The 24910-nt window shown below is 53.0% G+C and overlaps 1 protein-coding gene across 2 annotated transcripts in view; it reads right to left on the reverse strand.

Moving 5' to 3' along the window:
- SPTB (spectrin beta, erythrocytic) overlaps positions 1 to 24910 on the reverse strand; it is a 114422-nt gene that overhangs the window by 18202 nt on the left and 71310 nt on the right. For both annotated transcript variants that reach the window (XR_004320747.1, XM_032482187.1), the window contains exons 7-27: positions 24707 to 24822; positions 24164 to 24276; positions 23163 to 23350; positions 21409 to 21526; positions 20625 to 20783; positions 19299 to 19601; positions 18449 to 18599; positions 16989 to 17859; positions 15779 to 15916; positions 13580 to 14336; positions 12917 to 13119; positions 12734 to 12824; positions 11372 to 11518; positions 9872 to 10135; positions 9282 to 9488; positions 8773 to 8862; positions 5153 to 5431; positions 4583 to 4713; positions 3428 to 3632; positions 2786 to 3160; positions 1166 to 1410 (exon numbers count right to left, since the gene is read on the reverse strand). Coding sequence is in view for 1 of the 2 variants with exons in the window: in XM_032482187.1 (XP_032338078.1) it covers positions 1166 to 1410; positions 2786 to 3160; positions 3428 to 3632; positions 4583 to 4713; positions 5153 to 5431; positions 8773 to 8862; positions 9282 to 9488; positions 9872 to 10135; positions 11372 to 11518; positions 12734 to 12824; positions 12917 to 13119; positions 13580 to 14336; positions 15779 to 15916; positions 16989 to 17859; positions 18449 to 18599; positions 19299 to 19601; positions 20625 to 20783; positions 21409 to 21526; positions 23163 to 23350; positions 24164 to 24276; positions 24707 to 24822 (5151 nt within the window). In the remaining variant the exon portion in view is untranslated. The remainder of the gene's footprint in view (positions 1 to 1165; positions 1411 to 2785; positions 3161 to 3427; positions 3633 to 4582; positions 4714 to 5152; positions 5432 to 8772; positions 8863 to 9281; positions 9489 to 9871; positions 10136 to 11371; positions 11519 to 12733; positions 12825 to 12916; positions 13120 to 13579; positions 14337 to 15778; positions 15917 to 16988; positions 17860 to 18448; positions 18600 to 19298; positions 19602 to 20624; positions 20784 to 21408; positions 21527 to 23162; positions 23351 to 24163; positions 24277 to 24706; positions 24823 to 24910) is intronic.

The following is a 24910-nucleotide window of genomic DNA, read 5'->3' on the forward strand; positions in this document are numbered from 1 at the left end:
AAGTCTGACCCGACTCCCTCCTCTCTCTCTGGCCAGCCAGGAAGTCAGTCCTCTGCCAGTAGCCCGGCCTCAGCAAGAACACAGTGTCCTCCCTTGGTCTGCGGCCAGGGCACGGGCAGGTGGTGCAGGGACCGCAAAAGAAGCCTGAGGATGTTAAATTTGGCAACAAAAAGGAGCAAAGTACTGATATATACTACAGCGTAGATGAATCTTGGAAAGATTGTGCTAAGTGAAAGAAGCCAGTTACAAAGGACCACATATTTTATGATTTCACTCATGTGAAAAGACTACAATAGGCAAATTTAGAGGCAGAGAGCAGATTACTGGTTGCCAGGGGCTGGGAAGAGAGGCGAGTCGGGGATGATTACTGCTAAGGGGTACAGAGTTTCTTTTTGCAATGATGAAAATCTTCTAACTTACATTGTAGTGATGGTTGTACAACCGTGACTATGCAAAAAACAACTGAATGGTATATTTAAATGGCTGGATTGTACGGTATGTAAATTACAGCTCAATAAAGATGTTAAATATCAAAGCCTGATCACCATGACAGGCAGAGGGACAGGGATGGGCCAGTAGTAATTGCTACTGTGACACAAAGTGGGCTCTGATCCCTGCCCACGTGCCTGCCTCCACCTCTCATGGGCAATGAGCTTGAGCTCCTCCCTGAGTTTTAGGGAATGGCCCCCTTGTGCCCATGCTGGGGGAAGAGTGACCCCTTCCGGGCCTGACCAGTGTTGGATGTGTAAACTGCTTATTTTCACTACCAGTTGTGGCCACTGCCCCTCTCATCAACCTGAAAGAGAGATGTCACTTTCGGGACTCCCTTTACTTTTTTTTCTTAATTTTTTTGGTGGAGGGGAGGTAATTAGGTTTATTTGTTCTTAGAGGAGGTACTGGGGATTGAACCAGGACCTCATGCACTCTACCACTTGAGTTATACCCTCCCCACTTCTTTAGTTTGAAATGGTTGGTCCTCTTAGCAGCAGCTGAACCATTCAGATTCTGCCTGGACCCAGCCTCGGGAGCCCCTTGGGGATTCCAATGCACCCACCATCCAAGACTATGTCTCCAGGGAGGACCCCCAGTGCCAGGCCTTGGTCTGCCAGCCTCTGGGACAAAGTGGGCCAGGAGTGGGGCTGCCTTGAGGATGTCCCCCCCTCACCTGGGCCTCTCCTGGGTCTCGATCTGCCGGATGATGCTCTCCATCCAGGAGAGGAGGTCTCGGACCATGCTGAAGAAGCGGAATTTGTCCGCTGTGTCCACCAGCTGGGTGCGGCGCCCGGCACAGGCATCGAGCAGCGCCTGCCACGCAGCAGATACCTCCTGCTCCTTGTTCTGGATGGTGTCTGCCTTCTCCCCAGCGTACGCCATCTGTAGGCGGGTGGCCACATCCTGGAACTGCTGTACCTGTGAAGGGGCAAAACTGGATGTTGCTCCCCAGGCAGACACGTCTTGGGCCTAGGGTAGGCAAAGGTGTCTGCCTCCTCCTGGCCTTCTTCCCTAGGGTGCTGCTGGAAGCAGGATCCTCAGCTCCCATCCACTGGGGGCCGGAGAGAAGACTCCTTGCTTTGGCACCTCTGTCGACCCATAGCACTCCTTGGGCTCTGATGAGAATTTGGGAGTGAGGGGGGCTCTGTACCCTTTGATGTACAATGATAAGGGTAACTATATACCAGGTACTGTTCTGAACACTTGATGTTTATTACTCTCTTCATCTTTACAACAACCCCATGAAAAAGTACTATATTCATCCCTGTTTCTGAAATGAGGAAAATGAGGCACAGTGAGGCTAAGTGACTGACCCGAGGTCACTCACACTCTGAGACGGTGCAGCTGGGACTGGAGGCGTGCTCCTGACTCCCTGTTCGTAACCACTCTGCATGCTGCTGCCTCCTGTTTGAGGCCGGCTGCAGGGCAGCAAAGCCTCATTCCTGAGACCTTGCTGGGTCTGCACCTGTCTCAGGGGCTCTGGCACCCCCAAGGCACCTTCAGCTGGAGGACAAATCCCTAGGCGGTCCCCTCCTCGGTGAACCAGGGGCGCAGTCTACTTTGGTGTTCTTTTCCTAAACCCTGCTGGGTCAGTGCAGGACGCACAGCCCTGCCCATCTCTCCCTGCTCCACTGGAAGCCCGGTGAGACCCTAGCAGCTGAGCCCCTCGCCCTTACTCTTTCTATCACACTAAACTCTGCAGAACCCTATGGGGCCTGTGGGGGTGTCTCAGGGGGCACCCCATGATGGGAAAAGGGAGACTAGGCAGTTCTTGGGGCCCCCTCCAGCTCCCACATACAAAGGCTAAACAGCCTGGTGGAATCTACAGCCAGACTGTCAGGATCTGAATCCTGCACCACTGCCTAACTGCAAGTTCTTGGGCAACTTAATTACCCTTCCATGCCTTACTTTCCTCATCTAGAAAAAGCAAACCATATTATTCCCTTCCTCAGAGGGTGGCTGAGGATTCAGTGACCACATATATTGTTTAGAACAATACCTGGTGCTAGAAAAGCACTCCATGTGTATTTGCTTATTATATTGTAATGCTCTGATAACCAAGGAAATTGCATTTTAAGGTATTTTTGCACTGGATTTTGGGAAAGATTCAAAGAACTGGTTCTGAAGCTAAAGAATGTCTGAAAGCCTCTGCTCCTTGCCTTCCTGCCCTGAGCTGTTGCCTCTCTAAGGAGGTGCCTGTTCAGAGGTTTCCCCTCTAGAAGCCAGGAGGGGCCCCCAGGAAGCTGGTCAGGGGGAAGATGTAGAGGGAGAGCCAGGGAGGGACAGAAGGCACCTGTACGCCCAGCAGGTGGAGCTCCCGCTCAAAGGCCGTGTGCACGCGGTGGAAGGACTCGGCGGTGCTGGCATCCAGCCCCACATCCTCGGGCAGCTCGCGGTGCTTTTCCTCGATGAGGCCCAGGATCTCGGCGCCAGTGTAGAAGTAGCGGTGCAGGTCGTAGGAGGCGGCCAGCAGCTGCATGCGTGTGTCGATGAGCTCCAGCAGGTCTGCCCACATCTCGTTCAGCCCGTCCTTCCACTCGGCGATGGTGGCCGCCTCTGCGTGGCCTGCATCGATGAGCCGCTCGATGATGGCATTCACGTTGTCCACCCGCTCCTGCCCAATCGCCCCAGTCTCCCGAGCAAAGTCCCGGAACTTGTCCCGGAGCAGCTGGATGGGGATAGACAGAAACCTGGTAATTGGTTATCGAGGCTCAGGGGTGTGGTGGTGTCATCACACTAGCTGCCGACTCACCCAGGCGGCACTTGTCAGGCTCTCACACCTTCCCCAGGGTGCCTGAGCTCACACTGGGGATGCCCACATCTCTGTGGCACTTTGTGTCTGGCAGGGGTGTGTGTGTGTGTCTGCGTGCGCGCGTGTAATGACGGCTCTGCTGCATTAGAGGAAGACAAACAAGCAGTGGCCATGGGTACTCACAGTCACGTGGTCAAAGTCTTGCCCCATTTCTGGGGAAGAGGCCACCCGCTCCTTCTCCGCGATCCACTGCTCCAGGTCATCTGTCTCCCTCCTCAGCTGGAAGAGGTGGTACTGGTTCTCCAGCTCCCGCTTGCGCTCCTCTGCCATGTCCTTCAGCCCTGCATACTGCTTGTCCACTCGCCCCTGAAGTCTGATGATCTGTTCCCTGGAATTCAAAGCAAGAAAGCCCTCAGAGCCAGTAACAGAGAACCCAGGGAGGCCAGCTTGGAGGAGCCAACCTCCTCCCCCCCAGCCACTTGGCAGGGACGGGTGGCGAAGTGCAGCTTTGGAGAAATGGTAGTGACTTTTTGTGGGGAAGAGTTGAAGAGAAAAGGAACCATCTCTTAGACTGTGATGCTTCAGGGGATGACAAAATGTGTTCTCCTGGAGGGGGTGCCTTCTGCTCCTGCCTCTCACTCTGGGAAGCTCAGAGAGACAAGTGAAAATGGAGAACTTCTCCATTATTCTTCGAAGGAGGAAGGCGGGCTGTCCGAGCCAGGCTCCACCAGCAGCAGGCCCTGCCTAGCTCTTCAGGAAGGGATGTGCAGTACCAGAGGCTCATTCCTTCAGGCTCCTTGGGAGATGCTGGGGTGACTGCTGTGGACGCCCTAAAGGCAACTGAGGACTGGGGGCAGCCTGCAGTGTCTGGTCCAATGGGCTTGCATTTATGCAGAACCCACATAACTGAACAGTTTAGATGAGTACAGGTTCTCTACCTTTGCTCCTATGTAATGATTTTGCTCAGACAGTGTGAGATCCTGAGGTACCTTCTAGACCACAGAAAGAAAAGCAAAATTAGACTATGCTAAGAGAAACTGAAGACTAACTCCTCAAAAGATTGGAATTCCCTGTTCACCAAGAGGATAGTTTTGCTATTCCACTTCCTGATCTTTTTGCAAATCAGGCCTCGGTCAGCCCTGTTTGAAGTTACTCACACAAAACCATGACAGAAAAAGAAATTGGGCCAGTCAGCAGTCCAGAAAGCAGTTTTCTCAAACCCATGGTTTTGGGAAAACTGCTCCTGTTTTCCCACTTGGACCTGAAGGGATTCTAGTTGGTGGGGCCCCTGGCCTGGTGCTCATGATCTGGTCCAGTCACCCTAGGCAGCACACGCACCCCTCAGGGTGGCCGGCAGACAGCAGGCCCTGGGCCCGGCCGGCCAGCTGCTTGATGTTCCTCCCGTACTCCTCCACCGCGCGCTGCTGCCGCAAGTGCCGCTTCAGCATCACGATAGCACCCTCTTCATCCTAGGAGGCAGCAGACTGTCAGGGTGTGAGCTCACCTGGCCCAGGGGACAGCCCAGCTCCTGGAGGTGCCCAAGACGGGGGAGAGCCAGCCTCGTGGAACACCCATCGGGGAAATGTGCACGTCCCTTCCTGCTACTCCCGTTTCCCAGCAACGCCCACACCCTACCTTCCTCTCAACACCCTCATTCTTATCTGACATCCATCCTTTCAGACTCAGGCCCAACCTCTGTCCTCATGAAAACTTCCAGAATCATCCCAGCTTTTAGAGACCCCTCCACCTAACCTCTCATCCCCTCCCACAGCAGTTCATCTGCACAGAATCCTCATATACCTGCCCCAAGCCCTCACTCCTCACACACCTGGCCTCACAGCTTCCCCCCACCGGCTGCCCTCTCAGTTGATCTTGGCACCCAGCCTCGTACCCCCTGCCCGAGCCAACCTCGGAGGTCTCTTTGGAGATGACATAGAGCTCCTGCTCGCTGATCCAGGCCTCGGCCTCCTCCGCGTCCAGGTAGTACTGCTGCGCCTCGCTGGCCTCCCGCAGGCGCTGCAGCCGCCCGGCCGCCGCCTCCTGCAGCGTGCCCCACGAGCCCTGCAGGTGCCCCAGGCGCTCCTCGATGTCCCGGCAGTCGATCTCGGCCGCCTCCACCAGCTGCTGCCCTCTCCGCAGCACATCCTCCACCCGCGGTGCATGGCCCAGGATCTCATTCTGCAGCGTCTGCGGCCAGAGGGGAAGGGCTCGGAAGCTGGCCGTCGCACCAGGCACAGCAGGCCTGCAGTGGGCAGCCCAGGGCCGCACCCTGGCATCTCTCACCCTGAACCACTCGGGGAAGCTTGAGCAGAGCAGGTGTGGCCATCAAAACTGCCTGTAACCATGTTCCAGGCACCGTGCAAGGCCCGCCACCTCATTCTCCTCTTACCCTCCTGTAATCTCCTGAGACAGGCGCTCGGACACTGACACAGGGCAGTCAAGTACCTGTGGGCAGTGAGCGGCAGGCAGAGTGCACGGCTCTCCTGTCCTAAAGCCTGTGCTCTTAACCGGCCTCTACTCTTCCTGCTTCAGCAGAGCTTGGTTTCTTAGTTTTACGTGGTGGAGGAGAGGAAAATGATTCTTACATGGCCTCTTGAGATTTGACTTTAGCACCTTTTACTCCATGTAAATCAAAAGTCGACAGCTGCCCTTTGTTCAGAGTTCAAGACTTTGTTTTGGTTCCCCGTTTCTATTTCTCAAATCTTTCACAAGCTTTGTATTGTTTCCTGCTTGAGCCTTCGGTCACCCAAATGGCATGTTCCTCCCACCCTGGTGACTGGGTCACCTTTTTCTTCAGGGGGCTGTGACACATCACTTGCTTTCTGGGTCTCAGAAGCCCTAATCTGACTGCTTCTTACATGTGGGCTGCTGGCTCCTAACACCCCATCTCCTTTTCTACAATTTCCCATGGCCTTTAAAATGGTCTGGAGGGCGGGGACAAGAGCAGCACACACAGGCAGCACTGTGACTGTCACCATTTACATACATAGAACTAGCATTACCCATAAGATACCTAACTTGCTGAAATGTAGTTTTATACTTTATGCTCAGAATCTTAAGTCTGACAATTTCTCGTGGTCTCTGCAATTGTATTCAGACAACCCCAGGTGTCAGTGCCACTTGCCTCTTTCCTTTCCCTGAGATCTTATGACCTCTTGAGGTATCCTAAAAAGGTCTCTCTTCTTCTCCTTTTGAGCAATTCTTTCTAGACTCCTGTGCAGTGTGTGTGCTTATGATGTCTTCTTCTCTAACTTCATTCATTCAACACACAGTTTTTATTTCTGATGTACCAGGCCCTGTTCTAGGTTCTAGAACAATATGGGAACAAGATAAGCAAAATCCCTGCCCTCATAGAGCTTACACTCTAGGAGACGAAACAGATGGTAAGCATATAAATAAATGAATGGATGTAGGTAACAGGTACGATGAGGAACAGACACCAAAAAGATGAGGATGGTCTCCCGAGGTGTGGTGGTGGCCACATTAGCTGGGGGAATCAGGAAGGGCTTTCTGAGCAGATGACATCTGAGTGAGACATGAAGGATGGAAGGAGACAACCTCACAAAGATCTGGGGGATGGATGCTGCTGGCAGGAGGGATGAATAGGTGCCGAGTCCCTGAGGTGGAAGCAAGCCTGGACTGTCCAAAGGCCACAAGGAGGGCCAGAAGAGCTAGAATACAGTGAAGGAGGGCGAAAGTGATATGAGGAGATTCAAGGTCGGGGGGGAGGGGCCAGATCATGCAGGAAAGTGGTTCTTAACCCTGGCTGCACATTGAATCATCTGGGAAAACAGACGTAGCCAGGGCCCCATCCCCAGAGATCCTAATTAATTGACCTGAGGTGGGATCTAGGCAATGGTATGTCTAGAGGTCCCCCCAGGTGATTCTAAGGTGCAGCCAGAGCTAAGAACCCTTCATGTGGCACCTTGTAGGTTCTATCCTAGTCGCAATGACAGCCACTAGAGCAGTGGTTCTCAATGTGGGGTTCCAGGCCAGCAGCATCAGCATCACCTAGGATCTTGACAGAAATGCAAATTAGCAGGCTATGCCCTCAGGTCTCATGTGGTAGATCGGGGGGTGGAGTCTGATCAACTGCGTTTTAACAAGCCCTCTGGCTGACTCTGATGCACACTGACCACTGCAATAGAAGAAATGATAAAGTGGGATTTCAGCTCTAGTGCGGCTAGCCTAAAATAGCCTTTACTGCAGCAGCCACACCCTCCTAAGAGATTATGTCTGCTTTCTCGTTAAGGGGAACCCCATCCATATTTGTCTTGCCCTTCTCCTGAAATAGCAGCCCTCAGCCAGGGGAGTTGAAAGTCATTTGGCAATAACCCTCACTGAGGCTAAAGTCTTCAGTGTTGGAAGGATTAGAGATGGCTCATTTGCAGTTGAGGAAACCGAGGCCCCGAGGATACCGTCTCCCACCGGCCTCCCCCTTTAGCTGAATCCCTGCCTGTACCACCTTCGCGCTCTGGTCCCCATGTGCTGCCGCTGGAGCCTTGGTGACTTGACCATGCCAACTGGAAGCACAGAGCTCAAGGGCACTTTGAAGAAACCTCTTTGAATAGAATTCACTCCAGCCCTTGCACAGTTGCTGGGTTCTGTGAGCAGATGTTGGCTGATATTTTGGGAGAAGAAAGTACTGTCTGATGTGACCTTCCTTCCCCAAGGAGCTGCAGTACCAACTGGCACTCTGAGACATGCTGCTCTTCTCTGGGGTAAGTTCTCAGACTCTCTGTGCTTGTGGCTGTGGCTGCCCCCACTTTCAGAGTCAGAGAGCAGACCAGGCAGGAGGGACTCCCTGCCCAAGAGCAGAGATGTGGCCAGCCCCTGGCCAGACATGGAGGCCAGACCATGACCCCATGCAACTGGCCTTCCCGAGGGATGCAGGCTTCCCCTGCAACCGGATACAGAGGAAGTACATCCACTCGCTTCCAGGATTCTGACCAGGGCCACGGAAGTTCGCAATCAAGTCTAAGAAAGCAGAACAGCCAATGGATGTTTGTTCCAATGGCTCAGAGTCCAAGTTTAGTGGCTTCCTCATGGAGCTTGAGCCCCACAAGTATCCTCATGTGTCCAGAAGACAGGGAGCTACTTACCCTGAGGAGACCCATTAGGCCAACCTTTGCCCTGGAAGAGGGTCAAGGCGGTGATGAGAGAGACACCAGGAGCTATGAGCCTACTCTCAGGGAGGCCACAGAATACAGAAGCTGTAAAGCACTTTAAGCCCCAGGCCCAGGCCTCTGAGTCTTGGACTCATCTCTGTCCTGATGGGTCCAAATGGCCCCCAACCCCTCATTCCCTCCCCGCCCCAACCCCTATGGTCCTCCCCACGTTCTCTCTGCCATCACCAAAGCTGCTCCTTCTGCTTTGGGAATACAGATACAGACCAGGGGCCCCATAGCTATCACTGAGAACAGCAATCTGTAATCTGCTGTCAGGGCCCTTCTGCAGGTCAGGGCTGGGCCCTTCTCCCTGGGGCGGGGTTGGGGTGGGTGGGACTGACGAGGGGAAACAGGACTCACCTGGTTCTTCTTCATGAACAGCTGCACAGTTTGCAGGTTAGTGCCATAGTCGGCCAACTGGGCCAGAGGCAGCCTCTCCTCCACCCACAGCTGCAGAGACCAGAAGGCAGAGGGTAGTTGATGACAGTCACTGTGGGTCAGACAGAGCTCTGCCTCCTGTGTCTCCCTGGTTCTTCCCAACACCCCACCAGGGTTTTGTCAAATGGGGGCATTTTGATATTTTGAATCGAGATTCCAAATAACTTGCTCCTGGTCCCTTGGGGGAGGGAAACATAGCTGGATCTTGAGCCCAACTCTGTCTGGCCCCAAAGTCTGTGAGTGAGCTACCTCAGAAGGCACTGGCTTACTTTTATACTTAATGTAATCATCACTAAGAGCCTACGAGACAAGGGGGTGAGATGACCAGACATCAGCTGCCAAGAACTGCCGTGGGCAGTGGCCAGCTACCCTGATGGCAGCTGCCGGGTCAGCTGCTGGGGGTCAGGGGAGGACAGCTGCGGCCCACTCACCGTCTCATCCTCTAAGTCCCGGCTGAGCTGCAGCTTGGCTCTGGATGATTCCAGCTGCTTCTTCCTCCTCCCCAAGGGCTCCAGAAGGTCCAGGAACCGCTTCTCAATGCTCAAGTCTTCCCCTTCCACCTCCTCTTCCAGCGAGGGCATCTGGGCAAACAGCTCCCTCAGCTCCTCCTTCCGCACGTTCACTTGGTCCTCCACGCGCTGGGCCACAAGGGGATAGTGTTGGCACCAGCCTTGGCACCTGGGCAGCCCCTTGTCCTCTTTATCATCCTCTCTCCCACTCATCCTCAAAGGCTTGGTTTGACCTCAGCCTCCCCCAAGAAGTCTCCTTGGACTGACCCGCACCTCATCTTTCGCTCCTCTGAGTTTCTGCCCTGTACTTCTCGTGCACGCTTTTATTACTCCATCTGGATCCCTGCCTGTCTTATCTGCTGCAAAGGGGTAGGGGATGGGCTATGAACCAGGAGGCCTGATTAAAACCAGCCCAGCTAAGAGGACAGGACAAGTACTCACTTTCAGGTTGCAGATTTGCTCCCAAGACCCCCTCCACGCCAACAGCCCCAGTCTACAACCCACTTGCATGCCTTCAGCTTAGCTAGCATCCTGTTGACGCTGGTCAGATCCCTGCCCAGGTCGTCTGACCGCAGCTGGTCCTCCATGGCCCTGATCCACTTGTTGAGGTCGGCGTGGGTCTGCAGGCGCAGCTCGGAGCTCCTGGCGGCTGAGAGGCGCTGGGCTGTCTCCTGTGTGGTGGCCTGAAGCTCATTCCAGAGCTGGTGCAAGGCTTCTAGCCTCTGGGACACCAGGGCCAAATACTGGGGCTTCTCCTCCATCAGCTGCTTTCCTTCCTGTGTGGAAAGGAGGAGAGCTCACCCTCTGATGCCAGGTGATCTTGGAGAGCCCTGGTCCAGGTGGTTGCAAAGAGCTAATGAAGGGAAGGTCAGTGAGGCAAAGGATCTGCACAGAACTCAGGTGAGGCTCAGCTGAAAGACTGTGCACCCCCAGAGATATATATTTGTAGAAGGTGGGCCAGGGAGAGTGAGTTTGGGGCAAATGACTCGGGGAGATTGCAGTATGGGGAGCTGCAGACAAGAACCAGTTAGTAGTAAAAAAAAAATGTTTAATTAAAGAAAAAGATTCAAGACCCATCCAGGTACAACCAGCAGGAAACTTCCCTGTGAGTTCCACCCTCTTAATCGTCTTCCAAGAAACTGTGCACTGATCTTCGGGGATATCTTTTAGTTACTGAATTTGTCTTACCTGGTTTTCACCTACATAAATGTATTTTTCTAGGAAGGTTACAGTATGAGGTGACTCGGGCCTAGGAATATTATTCACTAATAAGAGTCAGTAGTTATTGAGGGCCTAATAATTGCCAAATATTTTTCTAAGTGCTTTAGTGCTCACAACTCCCTCGGGTGGGTACTGTTATTATCTCATTTCACAGATGAAGAAACTGAGGTGCAGGAAGGTTGAGGAGTCAGACAGTCTGACTCAGAGCCAGCACCCTTAACCACTATGGACACAGCCTCGTGTGGCCCCTCACCTGCTTCTCCTGGACAGCCACAACAAGGAGAGGCAAAGCACCTCCCTTTCTATTTCCAGATTTAACTCCAGCCACATTTTAACTTGGGCCCCTGGGCAAGCTGGTTACAGAGGGGACCCTGGTTCCCCATCTACAGGTGGTTCTGCCACCCAAATGGTGAGGGTCAACAGGTCCCTGGTCCACTCTGCTCATCTCACATATTCCCCTGCCCCTGGGCAGGACAGTGCTGGGACCTGGGTGAGGATAACAGAAGGCAGAGATAACTGCTGTCCTGGCACTGGACGCTGAAGCTGTAACTCAGGTGTCCTCAGTGTCCTGGATGGTCCCCAGACTCAGATGACCCAAAGGAGGCATGCATTCTGACCAGGCTGAAGAAGGCTGGATATACCAGGAGCTCTGCAGGTTTAACTACTCTTTGGAGAAGTTTTTCACATCCAGGTTCTGTACTGTCTAGCCAGCTTCTGGACTGTGTCCATGCCCCACGTGAAGCCCCGTTCCAGGAAGCACACCAGAGCCCCCCACTGCTAGCTTTACTCACTGCATCAATGTTCTCCAGCCAGCCCTGGTGGGAAGCCAGCTCCGCCATGAATGCCTGGTGCTTCAGCCATTTGTTGTGAAGGTTTCGCGCTTCATCATAGGAGACATCCTGAGATGTCAGCAGCTTGTCATTGATCCAGAGAGTGAGCTGTGGGCAGAAAGAGTAGGTCCAATGGCCCCCAAGTGCCCCTCTTTGGCCAGGGCTCAGGGAAGGACCTGCTGCCCAGCTCTGGCTGCAGAAGGAGAAGGCCAAGGAGAGAAATATAAACACAGTAGAGTACTGCCCTCCAATCCTGATCCCTAATTCCAGCACAGGCAACCTAACCCGCATTGTCATAGGGCTGAAACACAGGCACTGGTGTGTCTTCCCCACTAGTGTGACACCAGGTGTATCTATGCTTCTCTCCATGTTTCTAGGCCCAAGGACAGGGCCTGGTCTATTACAGGAACTCAGTGAGTGCTTACTGGGTGGATGGATAAATCCACCCTTTGGCAGTAGGGTGAGAAATCATTAACAAACACGGAGAAAATGTTATCTGAGGAAGAAGCCAAGGGCAGATCCTATAATTAACAATGAGGAGAGAACTCTGATGAGCCTTCAATGTTCCCCAGATGTCCTGGCACCACACCAAGCCTGGTTTGTGCCAAGGGCAGAGGTAGACAAAAGCAAAGTCATTTGGGTTGAGGGGAAAGGGGTATGAGGATGGGGGCAAGAAAGAAGTCAGAGAAAGCCCCGTTCCACACGGAAGTACACAGAGGGACCTGGGAGTGCAGGCTTAAGACCTTCCTTGTACAGCTTGCCCTAGGCTGAACAAGGACCTTCTAACTCAACAGTTCTCCAACTGGGAGGCTTGTTGAGAATGCTACTCTCTCTCATCCCTTAAGTTCTGATTCACCTGGGCCCAAGTAGGGCCCTGGAGTCTGCATTTAATTAGAGCCAAGACCAGCTCCATAATTTGCAGGGCCTGGTGCAAAATGGAAACATTCAAAATTATTAAGAATTTCAAGATGGCAACAGCAGAGCACAAAGCCAAGTGTGGGGCCCCTCTAAGCAAGGGGCCCCCTGTGAATGCCCAGGTCACACGCCCTTCAAGCCAACCCTGACCAGGGCCCTGGATGACTCAACTACAGATAGTCCTCAGGCCACTCTTTGAGATACTGCCCTAGACTTGACAAATTCAAAGACATCTTTACTGATTTGAAAAAAAAAAATCTGTGGAACCAAAGATTCTAGAGGATAAAAGACTTGAGCTGTTAAGTGCGCAGAGCTCCCCACTCATGGAATTCAGACTCTAGAAAGGACTTCCCGCCTCTAGGGCGCTCTGCTCCTAGGAGGAATCTCCCACCAAGTAGCCAGCCCCACCTCCTGGCAGTTCTGCAGGAAGTTCTGGAGCTCCAGGTTGTCTCTCAGAAGGACTCCGGCCTCCTGGGCCCTCTTGCTGTTCTTCCTGTGCCTGGAAGGGAAGCCAGGAGCCACAGTCACAAGGTGCTGAGTGCAGCACCACCACACCCCCTGGCTCTGCCCCTGGCCCTAGGCTGAGAGTACCTGTCCTCAATCAGCTGCACCTTCTCCTTGATCTTGTTTGAGTAGAGGTTTCCCTCAGCTACCAGCTTGTTTCCAGAGTCTATGGTGCTCAAGACCTTATTCTGGTTGTTCTTCATAGACAACAAGAAATCCTCAAACTTCCGGATCCCGGCCTCTGCAGCTTCTAGGGAGTCTGGGGGCTCCAAGTGAGCCAGAGTGTATTCCTGTTGAAGCAAGTTTCCAGAAAAGGCATGAAGACAAGCTGAGGAGGTGGTGGGGGCACCTGCCAGGCAGAGGCACCATGTGCAGCCACACAGGTTACAGCATGAATGGCACCCCCTGGAGTTGGGCAAAGAAGCAGCTCCCTGGGCCTTGTTCCCCACCCTCACCCAGGGCACTTGATGAACAGGGTGCCTAAAGCCACATGGAAGGGTAACTGCCCAGGGGAAAATTCACTTCTCTAACTGACCTAAGAACAGAACATAGTCTGGGACACAGAGCTGGAAAAGGCACACGAAAAGAACAAAGAGAAGTAGCGTCCCCCGAAATAGTGGTGAGAGAGAGGCCAAGAAAAGCATAATTTGGTCCCCGAGTCCTGTAGCACTTACACAGACTTTCAGCTTAGGAATTCCTGTTGCCCCGAGAGATATCCCCTGCCTTCAAGCCCTGAATGCCTTTCCCTACCTGGTTGCTGAGGATGGTTTCAGCCTGCTTGGCATCTTTCTGGAACTCCTGGAAGCCGAGGCACTGGGTGAGGGTGTGGCTGCGGCTTTCCCACATCCGGCACAGGGAGTCCCAGCCAGTAGCCAGGCCACCCAGCCGTTGGCCTAAGAGCTGGTACTCTGGGTCCGTCTGGCCACTAATTACTTTCTCCCCAGACGCCATGACCTGCTGGTAGCTTTCCTGGTGCCTGTCAATGTCATCCTTGATGGCCCCATGCTGCTGCAGGAGCTGCTCAGCCTCTAGGAGGGACTCGGGCATGTCTTTGGAGGCCACGTCCTTCTGGGCTGTGGATAGCCAAGCCTGGAATTTATCTAGATCCTGCAGGAAGGCCTGCAGCTGGCTGGCTTCCCCCAGCGAGGCCTCCTGGCCCTTCAGGGCTTGCTGCAGGCCCTGCCACAGCTCCTCCACATACGCCTGCCGCGGGCCAATGTCCTTCTCCAGCTCAGGGTGTGACTCCATCAGCCGCTGTGACTCCCGCTCAAGGGTACCCACGCGGGCCTGGATGGCAGCCACATCACGCTCCAGCCCCGACAACTTGCGCTGAATGGCAATGACGCCCGCCAGGTCCCGACCCAGGTTCTTTGTGGACTCTACTACATTCGTCTTGTCCATGATCCACTTGCTGGTCTCCTCGCAGTCCACACAGTAGTTGTGCACCCGAAGGGCCGAGTCCACTGCCTCCCGCCGGCCTAACACCATGGTCTGGAATGCCTGCCACCTGCCGAGGGGGATGGGGGACACAGAGACACCCTCTTCTTTAACTCTTCTCACAAGATGTCCCTTCCAGATTTCTCACTAGATTCTCTCCTGATAGACCTTACATGTTGAAAAAAAAAAATCTATCCAACAAGCTGTGATGAGTAAAATCTGTTTATCCAATTTTACCCCAGACAACATAACTGCCAATCAGAGATTTCTATCAGCAGGAGGTGAGCTGTGATGTTATTCCAAACATCAGTAAAGGAACATGATGCTCTGCATGTAGTTGAATTTCAGGCAAACATACAAGTTCCCCAGATTTTTCGAAATACAAGCATATCTTGGTGCACGGCTTTGGGGTCTTGTAAAATCATTCTCTGACTATAGCTCATTCAAGTCACAGATGTGCTAGCTGACAAGTCCCTCTGTCTGTCCTGCACTTGCACATGGATCCCCCATTGTTCATTTTTTAAAATTGTTTTCTTGTGGGGGGAGGTAATTAGGTTTATTTGTTTGTTTGTTTATTTTAATGGAGACACTGGGGATTGAACCCTGGACACTGTGCATGCTATAAGCATGTGCTCTACACTGAGCTATACCCCTCTGCTCCCAATTGGCCTTGCTCAATGGCTCCAAAGTATCTGGGTGGGGAGGGGGGTCACCCCTTGCCTACCCTTAAGCCCCCATTGTGCTGCCCCCTGCCCTTTTTTTTTTAAACAGCTGAATCTTACTTAACGCCACCTCCCAGCTGCCTCGGGCAGAGCAGGGCTCAGGCACAAGTGTGGAGAAAGGGAGCGCGGCAGTGCAGAGGTGGTGAGCGCGTGGCACTGGCTGTGCATAGGGCTCAGGGCAACAAACGTAATATACGCGTGTGCTCTGTCCTCAGAGATCCTCGAGGAACTCGGGGCAATTACACCCTGTACTGAAAGCTGCCCCTCTTCAAAGGCTCCTCAGGGCCCGTTTTTTGTTCTGGCCACAAAGCGTGCTCAAGGCTTCCTGCTAATTCTCCTCTTCATTCAAGCCAGTCTCATTACAAAGCTGCATTTTGGCACAAGCAGGAGCTTTCTTTTATGGACAGTACTTAAGAGCTCTCAGAAAGCAATTTTCCTGCCTAAGAACATCCGGGGAAACGTAGCCTGAGAACCATATGGCCCGATTCTAACTATGGATGCACTCAGAGTGTCCCCTCCATTGCACAGCACACACCCTCCCCAGGCACAGAACTTGAAGCTGTGTGAACACATCTCTCCCTGTCCCCAGGCTGGTCACCACGCAGGTCCCTCCTCCTCGCTGCTTCAGCTCTAGTGACAGAAGGTGAGTATGGCTGAGTGAGGCAGGAACTCTGAGGGTCCAAACTGGGCAGGACATAGCAGGCATCCTGACTTTTGGGTCACACCCCCAGGGGTGAGTCAGGTGCCAGGAAAAGAAGCCTCCAGCCCCAAGCCCTCCCCACGCTCCCACCTGGTGTTCAGCTGGTCCTGGTACTGCTTCACCTCCCCACTGCGCGGGTGGTTACTCTCTACCAGGCTGTTGGCAGCAAGGTTCACGCTATCAATCTGAGCCATCAGAGTCTTCATCTCCTGGTCCAGGATGTCAAACCTGATACGGACAGAGAAACTGAGGATTGGTAAGGCAGCAGTGGTCACTCAGTCTCCAGAACATGTAGCTCTTACTTTCTCCTTTCACCTCCTAAATACATTTGACCAGGTGAGAGAGGGGAAAGGAGAAAGGTGTGCTGACACATTATTTTCTGGTTCGTGGGTCCAGTTTCATGGTTTAGCATTTCTGGATCAGGCTAGGAGTGAGCTGGTTACTTAGTACACAGGCCACTCAACAGGGAGGTGCAGGAGGAAATGAGGCGTGGGGGTTGGTCACCAGAGAGACTACTTGCCATGCCTCCACTGCCCCAGCTGCTGCCCATGGACCCTAATTTCACTGCCTTGACACCTTGACCTGAAGGATGCCTCCCCAGCCAGGTCCTCCAACTCTGGGTAGGAGAAGGGAGAGCTGCTGAGGGGAGAGGTGTTGTGTGGTTCTGACAGCTGACCCTTCTGGGTAGGAGCCCAGGTCCCTCCAGCATCAGCATGGGACCACCTCAGCCTGCTCCAGGGAGTGACCTCTTCCACTCAATCCCCTGGATTCTGTACTCAAGATGCTGGGATGCCACACATGCTGGGGGCATGTCTTCCCATGCTCGAGTGCTAATGGAACTGGAATCCTGGAAATGACAGTGGCCTTGCAGACTGGCAGTTTGCAAACTGGTCTCTGTGGCTCCTCACGGCTCTGTGGCTTAGGGGCTGCCACAGAAAGCTAGAGCTTGTGGGGTCCAGCCTCTTGCCTCCCCCTTAACCAGATCAGCTCCACTTTCCTCTGCATTACATGTCAGGAGTTCTATACACAATTCATTTGAACAAAGGCTGCTGTACTTGAAAAGTAATCAAACACCTGGACTAGAAAGAGACCCTTTGCTTTATTTTGAGAAAGGCCCCAGGAGGTGAAGTACCCGAAGTCACAGAGCCAGATCAGAACTCTGGACTCTTGGTGCCTGGCTGCTATGACAAAAGGCATCCTACAGCCTCTCAAAGAGACCCTTGCTGATCTAGAGGCTGTCCCTACACTAAGAACACAGACTGTGTGAGGGGAGGTGAGGAAGGGAAGGGGAGCCTCAGACCTGTGCTGCACGACCTCCAGGTCCTCCAGCGTGTCTGGGATATCCATCTGGGCCAGCCACTTCTCCTTCTCGCTCATCCACAGCTTACAGGCATCAGTCTCCCCAAACACCATGTACAGGTCCAGGGCATCCTGCAGCCTGTGCTGACGCAGGTCTGCCTGGGCCACCACCTGCTGGTAGAGATCCTGGAGGGTCTGCAGCCGATTGGTCACATCTGGGGAATCCCGAAACTCTTGGGGGAAGGCCTGGGCCTGCTGTTTCAGATGCTCCATCACCCCGCGGCTCTCCTCCAACTCATCCAGGAAGTCCTTGTGCTTTTTCTCCAGGGCCCGTGTGGCCCCTTCATCCTGCCCCACGTCATCTCCTGAGAGCAGCCGGTGGGCATCCTGCAGCCAGGCCTTCAGGTCGTCTGCATCGCCCTGGAACTGGAAGAAGTTCTCAGCATCCTGGAGGTTCCTCTTGCGAAAGGCAGCCAGCTCCTTCAGCTGGTCCCACTGGGCAGACACCTCCTTAATTCGGGCCTTGATCTGCGGGTGTCCAAACTGCTTGCGTGCAATCATGCCCTCAGCCTCCTGGAAGATGTGCTGCAGGTGGGCGTCCAGCCCGCGCAGCTCATCCTCAAAGGCCTTGTGCTTGCGCTGCAAGATGAGCACGCTGGTCAGGTCCTTGCCATAGTCCAGGGAGGAGTAAATCTGCTCCTTCTCCTTGATCCAGCTCTCGGCCTCATCCATCTCCCAGAAGAACTTCCAGAGCCGCTTGGACTGCTCTAGCTGGGCCTTCCGCCCGGCCGCCGTGTTGCTCAGCTCCTCGAAGCACTGCTCCAGGTGGCTGACACGGTCCCGGATGACCTGAGGGTCGCAAGGCTGGTACCCTGGGAGGAATGGGAGAAGGGAGGACAAAAAGGGGAAGGGCTTCATCTGTGGGCAAGCCAGATCAGGTGCCAGGCTAGAACCATGCGATCTAGAGCCTGGGATCTCACTGGGGCTCTGGGATTGGATGCAGGGGGCCCCAGTTGCTCAGAGGATAGGCTTTTAATTAGTTCTTTATGATCAGTTTCCACTAAAACTTCGGGAATAAGGGAGGTTACAAGTTGGATCAGCTCTCAATAGAAATGCACAATGTGAAATGAATTTTTTGAAAGACGTAGACACAAATTTCAAGAGGATTCTTCAATCCTCTTCAAAGAGGCAGTGGGTATTTCCCATTTTAGACCCGAGACTATAAATCTAAATCGTCTCTGCTGTGACTTGAACAAGCAGAGAGAAGGAAAGATGGAGGATGCCTTACTGGTGCTTATAAACACCTTCTGACTATAGACGACCAAAGCAGACACCTGCTCTCTGGAGAAGTTTGCCATCCCTCAAGCTTCTTTCTTGCACCATGAGTTGATGAAAGAGGCAGAATTCTCCAGCTAGATTTATCCAAGCTGGGGTCCTGGAGCCCTGAGCCAGAGGTCTCACCTGTCCCCTCAGTGAATTGCAGAGTAGAAGCAGTGATGGCCTTCACTTTGTCCCCTTGGATGGCAATGTCGGCCTCCATCAATTTGTGTTTCTGCAGCAAGTCCTCAACCTCCAATAAGTGCTTCCCAAACTCAGCAGACAAGAGGTGAGCCTGGCAAAGAAAACAGGGTAGAGGAAGTGAGGGGAGGTAAAGAGACCTAAATGCTAAGAGAACAGACCCCTCCAAAGGGAGAGTCCATGGCACTGGGAACAGGGTGAGTCAGATGTAGCTGGGAAAAGGCTGCTGCTCAGTGCGGAAGAAGCTATAGAGCAGGAGCTCCTGCTGGGGGTGCCCATCAGAATCACCCAGGGAGCACCTCTCAGGGCTCAAGACCTATACTCGATCTCCTGCATCTGTCCCAGGTTTGGGGCCGATGCATGGGTATTTTTAGAAAGCTCCATGGTCAGTGTGATGTGTGTTCTCAGTTGAGAGTGACTGCAGCAGAGGGAGAGGAGACTCAGACTTCTTGGTGGGCCCGTGTCGGGAGGTCTGGAATCCAATCAGTCAAATCATGATTATGGAGAGCCTGATTCTCCAGGCTCCTGATGGATGTCTGTCTCTTCTAGGCTCTGCAGGTTGGCACCTGTGCTATGAACCCCAGATTTCTTGATCATTAGGGACACAGCAGACATGGGCTGGAGCAGAGTGAGCTGAGCAATTGAGAGGCAGGTGCAGCCAGATGCTGTGCTGCCTCTGATTCTCCACTGACTCAGGGATGTGGGGCTGGGAGGCACCTACAGCAGCACAGCCCACTGAAGAGTGGGCGCCAAAGCCCAAGGTGGGCAGGGGATGGGCGTCCTCAGGGCTCACCTTGATCTCATCCATCCAGTCGATGCTGTGCAGCATGTCCTGGAAGAGCTTCTGTAGTGCCAGCGTCTTCTCGAGTCTCTGGCGCCGGGACTGCAGCAGCTCCTGCAGGTAGTTCCACAGGTGCAGGATGTTGTCCTTGCGGGCTGTGATGCGCTTCTGGTCGTGGTAATCCTCCTTCTCCAGCTCCTGGGCCAGGTCCTCCAGGGCCCTCACCCGCTCCTCGTAGGCAGCCGTGTCTGTCTCAATGGCCTCATGCTTCTTCTTGGCGGCCTCCACAGCTGCCAGGTCGTACCCGAAGTTATCCTGTCCCACAGGGAGGCAAACAGGCAGCTCAGTCAGGCTCCCTTAAGTTGGTCCTCAAATGCAGAGAAACGGCGGGTCCCTTCAGAACAATTGCTGGGTGGGAAAGCCCTTTCCCAGGAAGTGAATTCTGCCTTCTTTTCCATCCTATCTTATCAGAGCCAAGTTCCAAAGACTAAGTGTCTCACAAGAGCCTTGACTGGCATCCACCGTCCTGCCTTGAGCGGACCTGCTGGATTCTGGGTAGGAAGGGGCTTCTCACTTGGAAACCACACAGCTGCCGCAGATGGCTTACCTCCACGCTATCTGGGGTGCATGAGCACACTCTCCAGTTCTCTCAGAATACTTGCTTTCCCCTTTCTGGGTAGAATTTAATTGGATTCCAAGCTCCAAGTGGGAAGGAACAGATGCTCTCATGGAGAATCAGCCCTGGGGTCAATTTTTAGCTAGTGAAACATGACATGGCCCCAGAGGCCAGAGTCCAAGGGTCATGTCTGACACACAAGGCTTTCAGCACAACCCCAGAGGACCGCTGAAGTGTTAACTTGAACCCCAGCTCTAACAGTTGCTACTGGCTCATATAAGACAACTTTAGGGGCCATTTCTGGATTGTGAGGCTCTGCTAAAAATGAGACTTAATAAATCTGGGAGAGTACTTTATCAGATGTGAATCTTTTTTTTTTTTAAATTGAAGTGTAGTCAGTTTACAATGTTGTGTTAATTTCTGGTGTATAGCATAGTGATTCAGTTGTACGTATATATATTCCTTTCCATAATCTTTTTCATTATAGGCTATTACAAGGTAGTGAATATAGTTCCCTGTGCAGTACAGTAGGATCTTGCTGTTTATCTATTACATATATGTAGTAGTTAGTATCTGCACAGATATGAATCTTAATTCACCCAATCACAGGGAGCAAGTCTGCAAGGCCTGTGGAGAGGCCAGGTCGGGCTGTAGCCCCATAACTGCTACGGGCTCTGGACAGTATCCTCTTCTCCTGCGTCCCCAAGTGTGGCCCCAATTACCTGGGCCACAAGACGCTGGTTTTCACTGAGCCACGTCTCTCTCATGGCAGCCTTTCGGTCAAAGCGCCGGGCCAACTGCTCCAGCTTCTCCTGCCGGATGAGCTCATTCCTCAGGTCCAGCTCCCGCTGATACTCAGCTTCCTCCAGGCTTTTCCAGGCCTGCTCGAGGGATAGGGGAGAGCTCTTGGGGTCTGGGGGTCCCCACTCTTTTACCCGACACTGAATGATCTTAGGAAACAGGCAGAGCCTAGATTAAAGCTCAGTGACAGCCTTTTGGCTCCTCTGTTTGGGCCAAAGATTCAGGCAGCACTGGCTGTGAACTCCCGGTTCCCTCTCCCTCTAACCTGCCTCAGTCTGCTGGCCTGCTGCAACGTCATCTGCCCTCTCCAGGCGCTCAGTGAACTCTCAATGACTAAACAGCTACCTCCATCCTACTAGAACTTCTAGGTGGTTTTAGGCCTCCAAACCTCTGAAATGTCTTAAGGCAGTTCTCTTCTAAGTACTTAATATTCTAAAACAACCCCAAGGTTCTGTGGAGAATAGACTATACAATTGGCTCCAAAAAGTGGAGTCTGGGCCTCTGAACAGGGGGCTGAACTGATGGATGGTCGGTGGAGTCTGACCCCTCAGGGTAGGCTCAGAGAGCACCCTCCATAGCTAGAGGTGTCCTTAATAACACCACAGAGAGTGGCTTGGTTTAACCCTGTCCTGCTACCGTTCCCTGTGTCCTTATTAGGCACTCAGTCAACCCACTGGCAATGTGTAACGGAAAACACGGCTATACCCGGTTGATGTCAGACACTAATTTCCCATCATGGGGCGTGTACACTTTCTGATTGTTGGCTCTCATTCGGGACTGGATGGTAAAAAGTAGGACTTCCAGATTCCCCTTCTCCTGAAACCTGTTGAGAAAGCAGAGGTAGGGAGATGAGTGTCAAGATTCCCACAGCCAATTTTGTTTTTTTTTAAAGTGAACTTGGAACCCTGGCACCTTGGAGCTTGGACAGCAATGCGTATTTCTCTTAAAAACAAAAAGTGAGGAGGATCTACATAGGTTTACTTACCTGTTAACAACATCTGTCAGTCTATGATACTCACCAGCTGAGATCTAACAGGGGTTGAGCCTTTACAACATGAATCAGAGAAAACACAACTACCACAGTGTTTGCTTATCATTTGCTTCCACAGGGGAATAGCTAACTGGAGTATTTTGGGAATTCCTGCAGATATCAAGTTTTATCAGTCGATACAAGGAAACTCTTTCCTGTTCTGCAAGTGTTGAAGGCTCTGTCTGGCTCTTTAGTCAGTTTTTTACTGCTTGAGTCAATAAAACCTTTGAAGCAGCATTATGCATATGAGAATATATTGCACTGAAAGCAACTTTCACCTGAGTACTAATGAGTCGGCCCTCTTGAGAACTGTCCCAAAGGCCAGATGCTTCTGAGCTGGGAGGAAAGGCCGGGCTCTGGGAGGACTGTAGGTGTAGGAGATGAGGACTGGAGCAGGGTGGATGCCTGGAACCCAGGGTCCAAGCTCCAGGTAACTGAGTACTTCCCCTTTTCTGCATGTCCCCAGGTATCTACCCACTTCTGCCTCCTCCACATAGCAGTCGAAGTTCACCTGGTAAGCAAGGTCCCCGCCCTGAGGCCAGCCAAATAGATCTGATGGCTCACAGGCCTCAGGCACTCTCTACACAGCCAAGAGGTATCACTCCTGTGCACAGTGCCTGGTAGACTCACAGTGGATGTTATCTGTATTGGATTTAGGACTTTAAAAGTGGGTTAGTGTCAGGCCAGAAATCAGATACTTGTTTATAGCACGTTCTAGACTCTGCATCTCATCTTTCCCTGTTTAAGAGTCATGAATGAATGAGCCCGGGAGGAAGAAGCCAGCAGGTACCACCACCGAGCTAGAAATCTGTTTCAGGGGAGCCAGACAAGCTAAGAGCAGATAAGCTGGAATGCCCTGTGTGTGTGTGTGTGCGCGCACTCGCGCGCGTGCGTGTGTATGCATGGTTGTGTTTGTGTGTGCATATGTGCACTCAGGCCCTGCACACACTGCAGTGGAGCAGAGGTCCCGAGAGGCAGGCTAAGTGCTCTGCTGATGGATGAGCACTGACAGAAGGGAGAGAAGAAGGATGTGCTTGGCGATCTACAAAGTCCCATACAGAGAGCTCTGGGGCTGTGGATACAAAGGTCATTATCAGAGAACAAACCCACAGCTCAGTGTGCAAACAGAGAGGAACTTTCCAGCATACACTCTTTGAAGAGACACTGAAGCCTGCGATTTCACTCCTGCTCCCCCTCAGGGATCTGGGAAAGTACTTTCTTTGGTTATGAGTCAGGGGTTACTCAATGCCCATTTCCTGTAGGCTGACGGCTTGGGAGCAGAAAGGCAAGACAGGATGAAGTAGGTGGCAGATGGGTAGCGCTCTAACCACTAGCATGTGCCTCCCAGATCCCTTCTCCAGGCCCTCCAACTTTTTAGAGGTGGTTTCTCAGCTGCGATGCCCACCCTCCCAAGTGCCCAGGCCCTTACTTGGGCGGCTTCTCCACAGTGCGGTAGGTGCTGAAGGCCTGTAGCTGCTGCTGGACGCTGGACAGGGATTTGATGAACTTGCGGCTGTTCAGGACAGTGATGGTCTGCTCGATCCAGGTGAGCAGGTCTGAGGCCAGACCACTATACTTCTCAATCATCTTCTCAGTCTCAATGGCATGGTCGATGACCTAGGGAATCACCGTATGATTCATCTTCATCAGAATGGTCAGGACGCCAATGAGGATGCCAATGGAGACCACAATCGAGGTGGTCCTCCTCTTTGCAAGCCCTAGAATGTTTATTTTGGGTTTGATTCCTGAGCCCAAGACCACTGATAGACAGAAAGTGGGCTGGAAGTGCACCAGCAGCATCAGGAGGGACCTGGTCATGCTCGGACTCAGGACCAGCTCCCCCATCCCTAACCCTATAAAAGACTGGTAAGCTTGCTGTGCCAGGACACCAGCCACCAGAGGAGCCAAGGCCCTGTTTATTTAAAAACAGGTATTAGGGATCGAGGGCTTACAGGTACTGTCTTTGCTAAACAGCAGGTACATGAAGATGAGTGAGAAACGGTCCCCTCCCTGGAGGAGCTAAGGATCCAGCAGGGGAGAGGAGTCTGGCATGAGGGTCTGTTCAGTGGGGTGGCTCCCTGATATGCCACGGGAGCCTAAGAGGCCTGAAACCACACTAAACCAACAAGTAAGAGCCCGTTTAGTTCCTGTGGGAATGTTTACAAGACATGGGTCTGCAGGTGGAAGATCAGCTCAGAGCTATGGGCTATGACTGCATTCAAGACAGACCATCAACCAGCTTGGGAGCCATTAACATGGCAAAGCTTGGCTTTAGAGGAAGTTGGTGGTGGAGGATGGGTGACCTGCACCCTCCCCTGCAGCTGGGGCCCAGACGCAAAGCTCTTTGGACAGAAAGAGAGCATCTCAGTCAAGGCCTGTGTGTGGCAAGCAAGGAAATGGGGACCTTCTGGTCACGGAGCAGCTCGGTACCTTGCCGACACGCTTGCCCTCTACTGCCAGCACCTTCATCTTGGAAAAGTAATGGTAAAACGCCACCACGTAGGTAATGATGGATTTCTCATCAGGGTTTTCTGTGAAGACATCTGCAAGGGAAAGGGTGCACCCTCAGGACCAAACTGGAAGCCAGAAATGTCAGGTTTGAGGGGTTCACCTCCCAGTTTCTCCAGCATGAAGTACAACTACAGGCACCATGTGACAGGTAAGAGTGGGAGAAGAATGGAGCTGCAATTTGGCGAGAGGATGAAATCCATGTTAGGACCACAAGGTATGAGAGAAGAAAAAAGGATGGAAAGACTACAGTGGGCCCCAGTAGGGGAGGAGAGGGGAGGTGTCTGGAACCAGCTTGGATCTGAAGAGCAGACCAGAGCAGAGCCCTGGCTGGGCCACCAGGCCCTTGCTGTGCCCACTGCTCACCCAGCACCTGGCCCACACTCCTCCAGGTGCTCTGTCCAGCACAGGCACTGTCTCCTATGGCTGTGCTGCAGCGAAGGGCTGGAGGGGGCCCTGGCTCACCTTCGGGGTCGAGGAGCGGGATGATGCCCAGCTGACGCTCAGCCACGTCAAATGCATGCTCCAGGTTGTGACGGGCATTGGAGTCCTTCAGCTTATGAAAGTCGATCAGGTCAGGCCTGAGGACAAAGCCAGAGTGTTAAAGGGCGGGAAGGGGGCAATGCCTTGCATCCCCCACCGACAGGGCAGGCCTGGCATGAAGCAAAG

The sequence above is a fragment of the Camelus ferus genome, chromosome 6, assembly GCF_009834535.1.
Source record: "Camelus ferus isolate YT-003-E chromosome 6, BCGSAC_Cfer_1.0, whole genome shotgun sequence".
Lineage (NCBI taxonomy): Eukaryota > Metazoa > Chordata > Mammalia > Artiodactyla > Camelidae > Camelus > Camelus ferus.